The sequence below is a fragment of the Antennarius striatus genome, chromosome 12 (assembly GCF_040054535.1).
Source record: "Antennarius striatus isolate MH-2024 chromosome 12, ASM4005453v1, whole genome shotgun sequence".
Taxonomy (NCBI): domain Eukaryota; kingdom Metazoa; phylum Chordata; class Actinopteri; order Lophiiformes; family Antennariidae; genus Antennarius; species Antennarius striatus.
The window spans coordinates 10417049-10433370 of record NC_090787.1 but is presented as its reverse complement, the minus strand read 5'-3'; the positions used below and the strand labels follow the sequence as shown (position 1 = coordinate 10433370).

General features: G+C 40.6%; 3 protein-coding genes across 5 annotated transcripts; 1 reads left to right on the top strand and 2 right to left on the bottom strand.

Moving 5' to 3' along the window:
- Positions 1 to 690: 690 nt before the first annotated feature.
- Positions 691 to 4158, bottom strand: tmem169b (transmembrane protein 169b). 3 transcript variants are annotated; one of them, XM_068328835.1, is made up of 3 exons: positions 4060 to 4158; positions 3062 to 3443; positions 691 to 2890 (listed from the first exon to the last, which is right to left on the bottom strand). In XM_068328835.1, the coding sequence occupies exons 2-3, from the start codon at positions 3363 to 3365 to the stop codon at positions 2256 to 2258; spliced, it is 939 nt and encodes a 312-aa protein (XP_068184936.1). In that variant the 5' UTR covers positions 3366 to 3443; positions 4060 to 4158; the 3' UTR covers positions 691 to 2255. The 3 variants fall into 3 exon arrangements, with proteins under 3 accessions (XP_068184936.1, XP_068184937.1, XP_068184939.1); XM_068328836.1 differs by having other exon boundaries at positions 3062 to 3393; positions 4060 to 4143; XM_068328838.1 differs by having other exon boundaries at positions 3062 to 3343; positions 4060 to 4128.
- Positions 4159 to 4641: 483 nt separating this feature from the next.
- On the top strand, positions 4642 to 8466 carry LOC137604786 (protein SIX6OS1). The gene is made up of 14 exons (XM_068328834.1): positions 4642 to 4919; positions 5128 to 5184; positions 5357 to 5483; positions 5605 to 5694; positions 5797 to 5984; positions 6076 to 6118; positions 6201 to 6306; positions 6409 to 6508; positions 6625 to 6695; positions 7452 to 7648; positions 7725 to 7860; positions 7939 to 7980; positions 8068 to 8095; positions 8166 to 8466. Exons 1-14 carry the CDS (start codon positions 4868 to 4870, stop codon positions 8288 to 8290), a joined length of 1362 nt encoding a protein of 453 aa, XP_068184935.1. The 5' UTR covers positions 4642 to 4867; the 3' UTR covers positions 8291 to 8466.
- Positions 8467 to 8641: 175 nt separating this feature from the next.
- pfkla (phosphofructokinase, liver a) lies at positions 8642 to 15589 on the bottom strand. The gene is made up of 22 exons (XM_068328833.1): positions 15303 to 15589; positions 14666 to 14739; positions 14495 to 14572; positions 13774 to 13963; positions 13532 to 13697; positions 13125 to 13169; positions 12923 to 13031; positions 12692 to 12787; positions 12319 to 12411; positions 12083 to 12208; positions 11932 to 11996; positions 11743 to 11806; positions 11502 to 11648; positions 11341 to 11411; positions 10889 to 10976; positions 10632 to 10784; positions 10157 to 10321; positions 10007 to 10068; positions 9817 to 9928; positions 9616 to 9715; positions 9431 to 9536; positions 8642 to 9350 (listed from the first exon to the last, which is right to left on the bottom strand). The coding sequence occupies exons 1-22, from the start codon at positions 15385 to 15387 to the stop codon at positions 9203 to 9205; spliced, it is 2343 nt and encodes a 780-aa protein (XP_068184934.1). The 5' UTR covers positions 15388 to 15589; the 3' UTR covers positions 8642 to 9202.
- Positions 15590 to 16322: the final 733 nt, after the last annotated feature.

Genomic DNA, 16322 nt, shown 5'->3' with positions numbered 1-16322 from the left:
AGGTCAACGCCCTCCAGTGGTTAATCAGGCCCAATGCACCACGAGTGGAATGAGGATAGGTCGGTGTGTAGCACATTTCTTACACTACATACGAATAAATCAATAAATGTCTAATTTTACTGTATAGTAAAAATAAAAACACCCTCAGCCTAGAGCAATATCCTTAATTCAATCCCATATTGCAATTTCCTCCGGGATTAATAAAGTATCTATCTATCTATCTATCTATCTATCTATCTATTGCTCCCCAATAAACATTAATATAAGAGCAATGGCCTTCCTGTCCTCCATACAATAGTCATCATCCTGGTCACTTCTGTGGTAACTTTATATTCATTCGTTCGTTCGTTCGTTCGTTCGTTCATTCATTCATTCATTCATTCATTCATTCATTCATTCATTCATTCATTCATTCATTCATTCATTCATTCATTCATTCATTCAGCTTTCATCTTATTTGGGTCACGGGGATTACTGAAGCCTATCACAGCTGACTTACAGGCATGAAGCAGGGAAACGGGGAAACTTTATATTGTTGTAACATTAATTTATCAGTAAAACACAACCAAGTATCTTGGTTTTGAGGTCTACGAATTTTTTTCAGTAGCAGAAATACACTAATGACTGAATCATCCAGTGATATGTTAACTTGTTCTGCTGTTAGTCATCATGTTTATTAAAAAAAAAATTGACCGCAGGAAATTTAACCTTCTAAAATGTGGATCTCCAAATCAAAACATTTCAATTTAATGACATTAAACTCCACGTTTGTGTAGTTCTTTACTTTGAATTGTGTAGATTCACAACATGTAATGTTCACTCACTCCAGTAACACTGATCATTACCTCCATGACTCTATTTATGTGTTGACTATTTGCAATACATGAACTTCAAAGTGCCGGTATTCTACAAAATACCTACAGAAATCATTGTTATGGAATTAAATACTAGAATTAAATATTTAAAATAAATTAAATCAACTTAAAAAGGGACTATGTAGAAATATGACAAGAATTCATACTGTAGATGGTAAAATCGCTCATTCATGGATCACAATTGAATATTAAAGACAAAAAAAGTACAGTGGTTTAACATCAAATGTGTCTGTGTTTGATGGTTCTTTAAACATAAAAAATATGACATCAAAACACAAATTCTCCAAATAAATGTCTGGTTTGTCAGATTGTTCTGACTATGGCTTCACATCATGACTGAATTTGCTTTGGGGCAAAAATAATTAATGCTCCAGTGAGCAACAGCAATGCACTGGATGACAGGCTTCTTCATTATCACAAAGACACATTTGTTGTAAATCAGAACCACGTTTACCGCCCTGCTGTTAAAATTACTCACTCCAGCAGTAGATTGTGTTGAAAAATAGTCCATAAATACACATTTTACCTCTGCCTGAGTAAGAGATTTGAAAGACTAGAATGTACAGGTGCCTTTGAATAGCAATGAATCTTTTAAAAAAACATCAACAACAAAAAAATACTACATGGCCTATTAATGATTTCGATTCTCAATAGGAACGAGTGTGCCTGGGGTACAAACACAAAAAATGGAAGTCAGAATTTTATGAAACAAAAAACAGCAATGACTTGGTTTTGGTCCTTTTATAAGATTTGCTTAACATTTAGAAACTACACTGAGACACATGAGAAATTGTTTACATGTACTCGTGACAATATTGTGCTAAGTGATGACATTTTCTGGTAAAAAAAACAACCATCTAGCATTGCATCAAAAGCAACATATCTGATGTCAGTGCACAGCATACATACATCACATACATTTTCATTACAGATATTTACAAATGAATGAAACTTTTTTACAAACCTCCAAATAAATTGTGAATCAGCATCTGCAGTCAGTTTATTGAGCAGCGTAGGCCGTGTGTTTCAAAAGATCTTTGAGTAGGATTTGTGACTTTAGAATAGCTGTTAGAACCTAAAAATAAAATCAATTTAATTTTTTAATTTGATTTAAATTAAAAATTAAAACCTAAAAATAAAAACAATGGCCCAACATTCTTGGAAGAACCCTCTACAGACGTCTGGTTGCAATAATGACTTATCAAGTCTGAAGTAGTAATGTAGGATTTACCTTCGCTTCAAGCAGTGTTTGATAACTCGACAGTTACAGAAAAGTATAGTGAAACAACTTCCATATACATTCCTGAGACTGGTGTGACCATTCTGGCACAAATCTATCACACCATGACTTTGTGTCTTGCAGCTCCGTGTCCATCTACTTCACACAGATGATGTCTGGGCATGCTCACTAACTGCCTTGCTCTGCAGGGTCCCAGAAACTGTATCGGAGTCCAGCAGCTCCACTATACTGTAGGGGGAGCAGTCCTCCAGCCCCATCTTCCCACAAGCCCAGCCGCAGAAGCCCTTCTCCAAGTCCCTCACCGCCTGCCACCATTCGCTGAAGGCCCAGGACACCTGCACCACGGCCGAGTACAGCGCCAGGGACAGCGCCATGGGCATGATCAGCACGGGATAGAAGATAATGAGAAAGGGACATATGGTGATCTTGTGCCAGAACGTCCGCTCCTCATTGTACACCAGGAAGACGTTGTACCAGGTGAGCGTGCCGTAGTAGAAGGAGGTGATGAAGGAGAGGAGGAAGACGACAGGGACACAGGAGACGCTCCACAGGACCACGTGGGGTCCACGACACACGCCCAAGCCGCAGTTGCATTTGGAGCGCTCTCCGGCCTCGCACTCTGCATCCAGACGTTCCCTAGATTTAGCCAGATCCCTGAGTTCCTTCTCTGTCAGCGTGAGGTGAATGTCCACCAGCTGGCCCTTCTTCCTTCCCCGGGTGATGGTGCCCGTCAGGGTCACGTAGCGGCTGTCTGGAGGGAGGCTCCAGCTTTCTCCTGGTGAGACAGAATTCACTAGGCTGTAAGTCACGTGTGTGTCAAATTATTTTAAAGGGTTTGACTAAGAACTCACGTGAGACGAGAACATCAGCAACAACAAGAAAACAAAATCACACATTGATAAATACCTGATACCTTCATTTTAGCACAAACTCAGACGTCACTCACCTTCACCTGTAGTTGTGCAGAGGAATTTGGCCCCCTCCTCGGTGCTCCTCTCCGCTCCCTCCTCAATGCCCTGATCCTCCCCAGACGCCCTCTCTATTTCAGACCGGTAGACAATAATGGACTCCGGACGAGGCTCTCTCTTCCTCCTCCTCTTCCTCCTCAGGGAGGGCCCCACTTCTCCATCGTCCGCATGGTTTCCTGACACGTCTGATCGTAAGGAGATCATCTGAGGGCTCCCCTCTCCTTCTGCGTGAGGCTCCTCCACCTGGGCCATGCTCTCACCTGATTCACACAACGTCTTCATGGAGTGACTGGAGACTAACAGCAGATTCCTGGGCAGCACAAACGATGTTCACCCATAATATTAAGGTTTTAGGGAAGTCTAATAAAAAATGTAAATGACAAAATCACACACACAGGGAGAGAGAGAGAGAGAGAGAGAGAGAGAGAGAGAGAGAGAGAGAGAGAGAGAGAGAGAGAGAGAGAGAGAGAGAGAGAGAGAGAGAGAGAGAGAGAGAGAGAGAGAGAGAGAGAGATGTTTCCTGTTAGTCATGATAGTATAATCCTATACAGTGATCCTGGCCTGAATTCTCCTCATTCGCAGTTTTTGTGATGATGATTAAATCTACTGGATCTCTCACTAGTGTCTCTCTAACACCAGTGTGTGCATCATTTGAACAAACACAACATGTCGTTCTACGTCAGTAAGGGGGCTGCCTCTCCTTTGAATGACAGCTCGTCGGTATGGTCAATAGAAAAAATACAAGCTCATCATCCTCTCACTTTAACGACAGAAGAATTACGCGACGGATGGACTGAGAGCGATTTTTTACAAAAGAACGCATCATTTATAAGAGGGTGCATCGACAATGGAGCCCATTCTTCACACAGCTGATCCCCTCCCATTTAAATCCCACCCATGTCCGCTCTTTTGTCTGCAGCCTCCAGCCGGCAGACATGACCCACCCTCCACAAACAGCTCGGAGCTTCAGTCTTACCTCCAGCAGACAGGTGGACACAAACATCTGGGGACGGATGACCGGGTTTGGTTTTGGTCGGGTCCACGCGTCACAGCGCTGTGTTCTCACATATCCAGATGGGCTACGTAGAATTATTTCCAGAATAGCAGTAAGCCCCGCCCCTCGAACCTTTGTTGGACCAATCCCGAGCCACAGCTCACACTACGATCACGTGACCATGAAAGAAACCCATCCATGTGAGAACACATCTGTCCATCTGTATGCGCGCCGGCGTGAGTTCGTGTAAACATAAATCCATGATTTAATGTACATATATCTATATGTATATTATATGTATTTACATATCTCTCTCTCTCGCTCTATATATATATATATATATAATTTATATATATATACACAATTTATATATACACACAATTTTATATATATATGTGTGTGTGTGTGTATATATATATATATATATATATAAATCTTATATTATATTATATATTTTTGTGTCTCACGAAAAGTGACGGAACGGAGCGCACTTCCGGATGCCGTCATCCAATAGAATACGCATACGGTATCACGTGACTGTAAAATCCGCTACGAGGTGGAGTCGCAAGCGTTGATGGCAAAAGTGCGAGGGTGCACTGTACATAAAACAGCAGATTAAAGATGAAGTACGGATAAGTCAGACTGCTGCCCTTTGGAGAAACGCCTCCCTCTATGTCCAACAACACCTGCACACACTGTTCAATCACCGTGATGACGTCACCGCCCGTTAGTTGTTGAAGGGGACGTCCGGCGGGGCTCCAGCTGCGGCTCTGGGCTAGCGGAGGTGAAGATGGGCGACCAGTCGTTCTTCAGCTACACGGACAAACTGGTGTTTCAGTCTGGTGAGCTCGTTGTGGACTTCTTTGTGCCGTTTTAACTGTTTTTCTGCAATTCGATGTGTGTCTGCATTACAACGTGAAGGTTTAGCTAATTGCAGTAATGTTATTAATATAAGTAATAGTTTACTAGCTACATTTGGCTTTAGCTAACAAACCAAAGTCACCTGATAAAATTCTTAATTTTTCTTTTGTTTGTGTTTTTTTTTTTTAGCTTTTCAATTGCGGGAGCTTTCCCAAAAGAAGAAAGAAATCAGTCAACAAATTAAGGGTATTTGTTCTAACCTTTCAGCATCAGTTGTGATATATTGTCAGGTGTGGAAAATAAACTAAAAGGTTTGTGTGTGTGTGTGTGTGTGTGTGTGTGTGTGTGTGTGTGTGTGTGTGTGTGTGTGTGTGTGTGTGTGTGTGTGTGTGTGTGTGTGTGTGTGTTTTATTAACAGCTTACAGAGATGACATTGCTGAGAGACGTTCTTACATTGAAATAATCACGAACAATATCCGAAAACTTGAAGCAGAAATTGGTTTGAAAAACAACAACTTGCTGCAAATTCAATCAAATGTTAAAAGGTAATATGAAATCCCGGAAGTAGTGGTCAGCCTGTGTGATATACACCCAAAATAAGCATGTAAATAGCGTTGGCGGTGCAGTGTATTTATTGACATCTTCTTATCATTGATGTCCTTTCAGCCTGAGGATGACTAAAGACCTGCTTCGTCAGTATGAACAGACACTGAAGGAGGACGTGGAACGCAGAAAAGCCACGTATAAACATGACGTGTGGGTTTAGTTATCTGTGGTTTAAATATCTTTTCTTTTTTTTTAGATTTTTAGGCCATCATGAACAAAGCTTATTGTATTACATTTTTGTCACCCATGAAGGGAGGCTTATGAAGAGAGAATTGCAAGTTATAAGGAGACATTCCGATTACATGAAGAATACCACTGCCAAAGTCCTATGGCTCAACATCTCCTCATGTTGCTGGCTGATAAACAGGAAATTGAGTCTAGGATCAAGGCTTGTGATGAAGAAATTGCACTGAATCAGAAAGAGCTGGATCATTTCTATGGTAATAAACCTTTACATAATCAGTACTTGCTCTGATTTTGCTGACATATTTACACATCTTTACTCAATTCATTTAAATTCTGCCTGACCAGGTCCAGTAGTCAACTCTGCTGCCGCTGAGGAACAACCGGACAAGTAACCAGACACTGAAATAGATATCAGTGAATAATATATTGCATCCATCAAAGCTCTTTCTTCTGTCCATATTTATTCCCAGTGTTTCAGGCCAACAACCCTTGGAAGAGGAGAAAATAAGTCCTCATGCAGAGGAAGATGGTGATTACTCCTTGGAAATCTCCTCTCTTCATCTCCAAGACAAACAGGCACAGTAATAACTTTGATCAGTACAAATGACTTTGTAAAACTGTCCACGTTTGAGCCAGTCTTCCTATAAACAGATGAATGAACCTCAACACATCTTGCAGAATGTGGAGGTTAATGCTGAAGAAATAAATGAGGACAACATCATCCAGGATACTCCCTCCAGCAGCGCCGTGCCAGAAGAAGCCAATGAACAGTTGGACGGTAAGACGGGAAATGATTCATAGTTTGTGGAAACACATTACATCATTACATTTTTTTAAATGTTGGAATGATTTCATTACATCAAACTCTCAACAGCAACATATGTTTTTCTTCAGAACGAGCAAGGCAAGATGAGAGGCATTCTAAAGAGCAGGACCAGGAAAGAGTCTCAGAGGACCGGGTCCAGGTGATGTTTGTCTGGTGTAGCTAGACTGTCCTTAATATCACCACTGATCCCAACTTGAGAGGAATGTTTCCTTCGTACTCCTGTGTTGTGTCTAATGGAGTGTGTGTCAGTGTGAGAAGTAGATAAAATGATTATACCCCCCCCAAAAAAGCCTTTATTATTTATTTTAGATGTTAATTATTTATGGACAGTGCTATTCAGAATGTTATTATGTTTCCAAGCCCTTGTTTTTAAAAGACATGAACATATACCAGCCAAGGATGCTCAAATGAACAATAATACAGTTGCATTTTGGGAAATATTAAAGTGTTATTTTTGTTAATTATTTGATGTATAGGAGGAACAACAAATTAGTCAATTAGTTTTCTGCTGAATTTTTTTTACCTGTTTTGTTTATGTTCCCGTCGAAAAGGGGAAATGTGTTCCTCCTTTTTTTAATGACTTTTACTTGAAACCAGTTGACATAGTGTCATAAAATGTCACACATGTTTACAAGATAACTTACCTAAAGATGAACTTTCCATTCAGAACTTAGTAAATTAAGACAGTCAGTAAAAGTGTTTCACATCACGGCCCCTGTCCTGACCTACAGTATTACAGAAATATTACACTGTGTGTTTCTTATATATATTTTTATACTTTATCCGTTAGATATGTTGTATTAAATCCCAAAGTCCATTATGATCAACACAAATCTAACTAATATAGGGTTCATTTATTAAAATGCTGTCAAGACTTAAGGTGCTTTCTGTGTAGGAACAGCAGTTCCCTGTGGAGGAGGCAAAGGAGCAGGAGGAAGAGGAGGAAGGAGTAGTTTTTGAAGAGAATCAGGCGCCAGGCAAAGAGGACGAGGGACTCGATGCTGTTCGTCCGTCGTCATCTCATGAGATGAATCCTCCGTCTCCTCCAGTAGCAGTGAAAGCAACACCTTCACCGCCAACGTTCCGCTTCAGGTACGGCCTTGACTGAGTTGTGTGAGGCTGAATCACCATGGAGACCTGACGATGTGTGTTCATGATGCTGTTTCAGCTTCAGCCCCGACAGCTCCCCACATCAGGCGGCATCTGACAACAAATGTCCAGCATTCCCCTTCTCGCTGAACTCTGATCTGAGCACCCCGGTCTTCTCTGGATTTAGATTTGACTTTGGCTCTTCACAAGATGAGGTGAGCAGCGTGCAAAGTGAACAAGTGATTTTACATTCTCAGTCTTGCTTTTGGAGTTACCTGAAAGTTTCTTTACAGGAGTCATCTTTCACTTTCACCGAATCATTCTTCAAAGAGAAGGTAGTGTGTTTTTACTGTCTCTCCTCTACACATGCTCACCCAGTAGAAATACAACCAACACACCAAACTACGTCCGTCTTTTTTCAGGAAACCACAGAATCCAAATCTTCAGGCTGTGAGTACGAATCAGATCTTTCTTTTCCCGACATGTGTGCTGCCTGCTTTAAATGGTTATGATATTTTAGGCCCCAAGTTTCTCTTCAGCCAGCAAGATGAAAGTGATGACTTCCAGTTTCCTTTCACCGCCACGAGTCCTCAGACAACCAACAAAAAAACCGGGGATCATTTTCCATTTTCATTCAATTTTTGAGAATTTACAGAAAGCCTATCTTAACTCGTAATGTTTTGCTGTGTTTTTAAGAGCAGTTCATGACTTATTTTCTTCGTTGATGTCTCGGAATGAGATTGAAGGTTCATAGTTTAACACCAATATAAAACTTATGAAACCCAGTTTGCCATGTAGGACTTTTCTTATACGGTTTCTTGTTCTGTTATGGTTCTTGTTATTATATATCTATTTAAAGTCACACCTTTAGTCATTAGCTATCAGTAATGCAATGAACATTCTTATAATTATAACTCTATAAAATTAAAAATATTAAAACATTAAATTGCCACAGGTGAAATGTTATTGATGACACAGTGTTAGTTTGAAAATAAAACAACACCTATATATTTCTTTATTGGGAGTGCAGTACTGACATTTATTCCAGTGTAATAAACTGCATATTGTTATTCTGTGAGGGTTATTCATTGAATGAGAGAACTGTTTCTGTCCTATACAGTGTACAAATAAAAGACATGAACATCTCACTGGTCCCATCAGTCACATTCTGACATTAAATACACATGAAGAGCATCTCAAATCAACCATTGGAGCACATTTTTGTGCAAATTATAGAGGTCTCTAAAGAGTCACCAGTATTTACTTTTTTAGTAAATTCATTTTGTTTCAGTGTGGCCATAAACACTTCTTCAACCTCACATGAGAATGGTTCTCTCATAAAACTTTCTTTAAAAGTTAATACTATGTCCTATTTGTGAAAAGCCATCGTCAAGTACACATAAATACAGTCAGTAGTAAATCAGATTTAAGAAAAAATATTTATGGCAGGCATCTGACAATACAGAGGCTTACCCACAGTTAAAGTAAAGTCTGCGCACGAACAAAGGATGGCTAGATAAGGGTCAAAAAGTGCAGAGAATATGATGTTTGGACATTTCAGATCCCAGAGTCGATACTTATGGAGCGTAGAGTCACATGTTCAAACTCTCCTGGGACGTATTCACAGAAGCTGGTTTGATACCTGGCCAACATTTTTAGCATTGGCCGAAGCGTGAACCACCATTGGACTTTAGGCATCCGGTGCCTGAAAATAATAATGCACTTGTTATTAAGATTAGTGAATGACAAATAATTTCATACACCTTCAAAAGTGAATTTGCTTACTCAAAATCAGTCACAGCCTTCAGTTCGGTAACTGGGGTGAATGAGATGACCTTCCTACAGAGGCCATGCACACATGCTGTATCAGCGGAGTTGGTGAACACACGGCCTGATGGGAAACGGAGGTATAAGTTAACTCTTGTAATTAATGGCAACTAATTTGTCAACTAATGCCTTATAGTAACTACCTTGTTTGAAGTTTTCAGTTAATCTCGCTGAAATCCACTGGATCGCCCTCGCGCCCAACTTGGTCCCAAAATTTCTATCAAAGGGAGAAGGCGCCCCACCCTGGACCACAAACATACGGGCTTAGTAGAAATAATTTGCAGGGAAATTGTACATATATTTTATATCCCAATGGATGTTGATCTTTTGTGATGACCCAGTACCTGCTGGAGGTATCCTAACACATTGACTCTGCAGTCAAAGATGCCCTTCCCCTCTGACGAATACAGTCTGTAGATGAAATCTGTGGTGTAGTTTTCATGACATTTTTCATTCCTGTCAGGACAGAATAAACACACCGCTGAGCTCGCCTTCTTCAGCTGCATACAGACACACTTCATGAGTGTTGGCTACCTCAAGACAAGACCGCGCTGGATGTCCTTCTTCATTTTTTCACTTAAATGTTCCACATTGGTCTATCAAAAAGCCATAAAATTAAAGACATAAGAAACTGAAAAGGTTACAAAAGAAAGGGCAGGGTTGTTGTTTTTTTTTTGGTTTTACCTTCAAGTCCTGAATGTTGAAGGGGTCTTCAAAGATGTAGGCTGCATCAGCACCCACAGCTATCCCAGTACTGGTGGCCAGATAGCCGCAGTAGCCACCCATAGTTTCCACCACAAACACCCGTCTCTTCGTCCCAGTGGCAGACTGCTTGATCTTATCACAACTCTGATGAGGAAAAAGGAAATAGATTGAAACCAAGCAGCACTCATCAAAAGTCTTTATATTTATAGGATCAACTTTATTAACCCTTATATTCATTGTACTGTATACGGAAGGGAGTATATTATGTTCCCTTTAATATCATAGTGGTGGAGACTAAAAGTGCTTCCTGTCTCAACCTCCTTCCCCTCAAAATTTAGAAAAAAGTTCTAAAAAATTTTTTTGGAGTTCAAAGATATCCAATTTGATATCTGTCTTGGTTGGTCTTTTCAAGTACATCCTGGAACTCTACAGTCAAATGTCTGCTCTGCATTACCTCCATGGCAGCATTGACAGCTGTGTCTGCTCCCAAGCTGAAGTCCGTTCCAGGGACGTTGTTGCTGATGGTAGCAGGGATCACACACATGGGGATGCAGAGCGCGTCATAGCGGCTGCGGGCTTCAAACAGCTGCAGGACTCCATGGTATCCCTTTGAAAGCAACGTCAAGATGAAGACTGGAAACCACTTCGATGCCAGGCTGACATGAAGGACATATAAATCACTTGTAGCTCCTTAAAGTTCTTATTCTCTACCTCAAACCCTCCAATTACAAGCAGAGCTGAGATGTTGAACTTGGTGATGTTTCCCACAATCTTTTCCATGTGTTTGCTTGGGAGGGTTCTGATGTAGGAAGACAAAATATAGAAATAAACCGCAGGAGAGGTTGTTTTGTGAAACTCAAGCCTTCATTGACATCATGTTTGTAAAACTTGGACACTCATTTTTTCTTTCGAACAAGCATTGAGAACTACAAACTGAGGCCTTTGAATTTAAAAGTTATTTTTATGAAGGTCTAAAAAGAGAATATAAGAATATCATTAAAGATAGTAGGACAGAATGTAAAATGAAATATTTTCTAATGACTGTAGCCTCTTCTGCATAATTTTTGGCCATTTAAAACACGCATCATCACTTTGTCTCCAAACCATATGAAAGCTTATTCAAATATGTTCATTCTATATAATCAGAGTGTCCTTTTACCCACCGTTTTGTCCCCAGCAATGAGCCGCCTTGGCCCGTCCATCCTGCCACATTTTGCCATTGCATCTCAAAAATCTGCAGAGGAACAGCCGTGTTATTTACATCCTGTCGGTTTATATGAGTAACTTGTGAGTAGAATAAATTTCTCTAAAGTAAATTTCTCACCGAGCCTTCGGCAAGTCCTTGAAAGCCGTCATTAACGCCGTAAACCCTGTGTCCATGACTGAGTCCTAACCTCAGAGCAGACCTCACCGCAGCATTCATACCTGGAGCTGGAGCGCCCACATTTAGAATGGCCAAAGAGAAATTGGTCTGAGGGGGAAAATATGCATGATATGAATAAAAAGTAAAAAGTAGAGTTGAGTTAAAGCTAATAATATACAGGTGTGTGTCGATGTTGGCTCACCTGAGACTGGGCCGACTTCTGGAAGGCAAGAAGCTTATAAATGTTCAAGTTATTTTGAAAACTCCTGTCAGAAAAGCGTCATGTTTAGCTTGGAGTTGGTTTTTATTTGAACGAGAAATCCATCAAAATGAAACCGCCGTGAACGGATGAATTGTGTGCACAGTCAAGGCAAACTTTAGCTCTGCTCACCCCCCACGCAGCTGGACGGCCTCATCAAACATCTTCTCATTCATGGCTGTTTGCACCCGCTTAGTCTGCAAATGATGGAACAGTCCAAAGAAATGTAGCGACCTCCCACGATTCACCTAGTGTTAATGTAAAAGGAAGCAGAGCAGCTCACCATCTCCACACACTCCATCAGGGGCAGGCGAACAGCGTGGTTACCCGACAGGCCGATGACACAAGCTTCGGTGTCAGGAGTGGCCTCCATCAGTGCGATGACTGCCTCCACCCCCAGTTTAGTGCTCTGAAAAGTCCACGTGTGTGTTAAGAACAGAACGAGCCGCTGGTCACACAGGTGATGGCTTTACAAAGCTGAATATCTACGTCATAAGAACAGAATGTCGTCCGACTCACCAGGATTCTGTCGAAGGCTGATGGCGTTCCTCCTCGCTGGACGTGACCGAGGACAGTCATCCTGGTGTCGTAACCCAGCCTCTTTTCCACCAACTTCAAACGGACACACAACCATGTGGGCGAATCGTGAGTACACAACACAGAGTTTATAGATGACACACCTTTTACAAATGTTTCAAACACCTTTGAAGCATTTTATAAAAACAAAAACTTCCAACTTTCCAACAAACAAACAAACAAATTTTGTGACACAATTCTTTTGATTCTTCATTGTCACCACGCTGTAAAGTTCTGTCCTTCATGTTGTACAGGTATCTGAACACTGGGCTGCTTTCACTCAGTTCCACAACTGTCTTAAAAACTTTAAACTTACATCTTTGATGAATGTTGCGGAGATGGGCTTGCCATTCAGGTCGATGGCTCCTTCTGCGACAATAATAATATTGAGTCTCGACCCCTTTAAGCGACTCTACAGGTAAAGAGATACAAATATATTATCCAGAAATTTAGTAGAGGCATTCTTTACAAGAGATGCAATTCAGCTTCTTTAAATCCTGAAGTGCTAACAGGCTAAAAAGCTAATGAAGACTCTTTAATAACTTACCGCTTCTAGACGCTCACACATGCGATCCTCCCAGCCTTCTCTCGGGGGCGACTCTGGAATGAAGAGCCAATCAGCCCCAGAAGCCAAGGCGGACACCAAGGCCAGATATCTAGAGCAAAATCAGATATTAATAGCAGAAAAAAGTGGTTTCAATCAGTGTCAGTATTTATAAGATAGCATAGTGGGTGAGAGTGGAACTCACCCACAGTGGCGCCCCATGACCTCCAGAACAAAAGTACGCTGATGGCTGTAAGGAGATGCACAGTGATTTCATCGGCACGAGCTAATCGGCATTTCCTAACAACTATATGAGCATTCAGTGAACTGTTGGAACGATCGGAGATGCAGGAGGACAAGTCCAGGCACGATGAGTGAAATCTGAGAAACGGCCATGAATAGAGCTGGGTAACAAATGGGAACCTGCACTGACGTTACATGAGCAGAGTTCCGAGTTCTAATTACACAGAGACTGCCTTAGAAATAAACGCATCTTCACACTAATTTAATAATGAACAAAGGAACACGTTTTTTGCCAGTGACTTCTAATAATTGCTTTGATGAAACGGGAGCTGCTTCAGCGCTGCTTCTGCTCAGCCTCACAGGACTGACCTTTGTGCAGTGGTCATGATGGAATCAATTATTTCCATGATGCGGTGCAGAGCTGAGTCAGCTCCAATTGTCATGTCCGTTCCGCAGAAGTCGTTGTCAATGGAGCCCACGAGACCCACAATGTTCAGGTGACCATGCTGCTTGGCCAGAGCGTCACTAATCCTTCCTGAAGAGTAATACAGTAAAAACTTATATTATGAAATGTGGACAAATATGATTTGATTTCTTGTTAGGAACTTTACCTTTCTCTACGAGTTCATCCAGCAGACTTCTCCACTCAGCACGGAAGATGTTGGCGCCGGTGAGGCTGCCGTCTCCGCCACACACACACAGGTTGGCGATTCCTTTCTTCACCAGGTTGTAGGCGGCGGAAAGTCTGCCCTCACGGGTCGTGAAGACCTTGCATCGGGCGCTGCCAATCACAGTCCCACCCTTCAGTCAAAGACACAAAGGAAAGTCAAGACGAATCAAGACACATAGGACCTGGTACTAAATGAAGGGTCGCAAGTCGAATTTTATGTGTGAGATAATAAATAAACTAGTGATTAAAAAAGAAATCATATAAGATTACATTGATTTACATGTTGTTTGCATAAGTTTAAGACAGCAAAATCAAAAGGACATTTCTTTTTGGATAGTGAATATTTCTGCTTCATGAATTATAAGGTCGGAAACACATGCAGTAACACCCTTACCGGTTTAAAACCAGTATTAAATGGGCAGGGAGAGGTGAGATGAGGAGATGAGACTAGCAAAATTCCTATTACATCCATGAAAAGACAGAGGAAAAAAGGAGAGAGATGTAAGGCCAGAAAAAATTGACAAAATACTAAATAATAAAATTCAATTCTGGAACATTTTCATAGTAAAGATCAGGAGTAGAAAAAGGATAACTGGGAATAATAACACCTGATATCAACATTTACTTCAGCTGTTAATGGTGATGATGATACTTCAACATACCAGCTGGATGATGTTGGTCACACTGTGCCAGTGCGCCAGCTTGATGTTATCTCCTCCGTCCACCAGGCCTTGGTATCCCTACAAACATTTACAAATTGTATATTAGTGATCTGAACAAAAAACAAAGACAGAACTTTTAATAGTGATATATCAGACAAACAGCTTGTTTACCTCATTAATAAGATAAACATTAGCACCCATGTAGATACCCATTCTGGTCACAGCCCGGACGGCAGCGTTCATCCCTGGGTTGGGGAGAGCAACACCAAAATATTAGACGATCATATTCTAATCTGCTCCTCCAGCTATTACAGATTAGACATTTTACAATAACCCTGCAAATAGAGATGGCTTTATGTATGGTTTAACTTTCTGGAGGAGGTTTTAACACTTTTAAAGGAGGGGATGTCAGCCAAGAGTCACATCTGACAAATAAGAATAATATTAAGGTAAAATTGATTGGTATAATCAAATAAATCAGAATTATATCTAGTGTCAGAAAACTTTCAAAAGTTAATTTCCAACTCAGAAAATATAAATAAATAACTAAATATTTGTACTTCTCTACACAGTGAATTACATAAGCGTCCTGACTGATGTCTTCACTATCAGCGTAGTCGTGCCCTTTGACCCCTGCTGACGGGATTCAGCTGATGTATGCACCTGAGACACTCGTTATATCCTTGTCTGTTCTGATATTCACGGTAGAAATCAGAATCAGAATCTTTATTCAGACAGAAACCGACTGTCTGAATGTATCAGCAGGGTACACTCTGCTCCTTGCGCCAGGCTCGCTGCCTTCACTCACCTTGTGCATCCCCGCCGCTCGTCAGCACCGCTATGGCTCGACCCGCTCCCGTCATCTTCAGCTTCTCCATGTCCATAGAACACATTTTCACCCACTAAGTAAACAACAACAAAAACAACCTTATCCGAAAATTAAGAGAAGTCCAATGTCTGTCCAGGCGGAGAGGTCCTTTTTGTAAATCCGGGTGAGTCCAGATGTCACTTCCTTGTTTTCAGCCGTAAAACCGTGACTTACATAGGATTCTGCAGACGGGCTGTGCCGTGAACGCCTCTGTTTGGACTCCGCCCCCTTGAGAAGGAGAACGGCTCGTTGGAAAGATTATGGTGAGCGTTCGTTTTCAAGTAGCTTACCGCCCGACCGACGTGTGTCAGCACATCCGATATTAACCCCGCCTGTTCGGCGTGGCCTGAAGTTTAAACAGTAAGAAAGTCTGAGGTTGACAATAGCACGTACAACACGTAACACAGAATTGACACTCATACAACCACAGCTTCAATTGAATTTGTGTTAAAATAAATTATACAAATAAGTATTTACACAAAACTATTACAATTTATACATTTAGTGATATTTTTTCATTTTAGATTCTTTTTCCAAAGTAGCAAAAAAATATGTAAAATATATTTAATATAAATTAAAATATATTATATAAAATATATTAAATCAACACCATGAACCCAAAAAATGTACACACTTAGTGATATTTTTTAATTTTAGATTCTTTTTCCAAAGTATAAATAAAATATATTAAATCAACACAATGAACCCAAGCTGTGCTTAAAACAAGAAATAATAAGATAATAATTTTAAATTGAACACTTAATCTCAGGATTCTTCCTGCTGTTCACATTCTCAGTGTTAAGCGGTTTATACACAGTTGCAGACATCATGGTGAGTCTACATAATAATAATAATAATACATTTTATTTATATTGCACTTTACATTCCGAAAATCTCAAAGTGCTACAAAGACAAAGAAAGCATAAAACCTATAAACCTAAAACACTAATTATATTGTAT

Bases quoted from the DNA above. Each gene is read 5' to 3' on its own strand.
- pfkla (XM_068328833.1), bottom strand. From the start codon at position 15,387: ATGTGTTCTATGGACATGGAGAAGCTGAAGATGACGGGAGCGGGTCGA. The intron at 12,412-12,691 runs GTAAGTTTAAAG...GTCCGTTTGAAG, and splicing joins CCGCAACATTCATCAAAGAT to TTGGTGGAAAAGAGGCTGGG. The intron at 10,322-10,631 runs GTAATGCAGAGC...TTTCCTCATCAG, and splicing joins CTGTCAATGCTGCCATGGAG to AGTTGTGATAAGATCAAGCA.
- LOC137604786 (XM_068328834.1), top strand. From the start codon at position 4,868: ATGGGCGACCAGTCGTTCTTCAGCTACACGGACAAACTGGTGTTTCAG. The intron at 6,119-6,200 runs GTAACCAGACAC...ATTTATTCCCAG, and splicing joins GCTGAGGAACAACCGGACAA to TGTTTCAGGCCAACAACCCT. The intron at 8,096-8,165 runs GTGAGTACGAAT...ATGATATTTTAG, and splicing joins AGAATCCAAATCTTCAGGCT to GCCCCAAGTTTCTCTTCAGC.
- tmem169b (XM_068328835.1), bottom strand. From the start codon at position 3,365: ATGAAGACGTTGTGTGAATCAGGTGAGAGCATGGCCCAGGTGGAGGAG. The intron at 2,891-3,061 runs GTGAGTGACGTC...CTGTCTCACCAG, and splicing joins CTGCACAACTACAGGTGAAG to GAGAAAGCTGGAGCCTCCCT.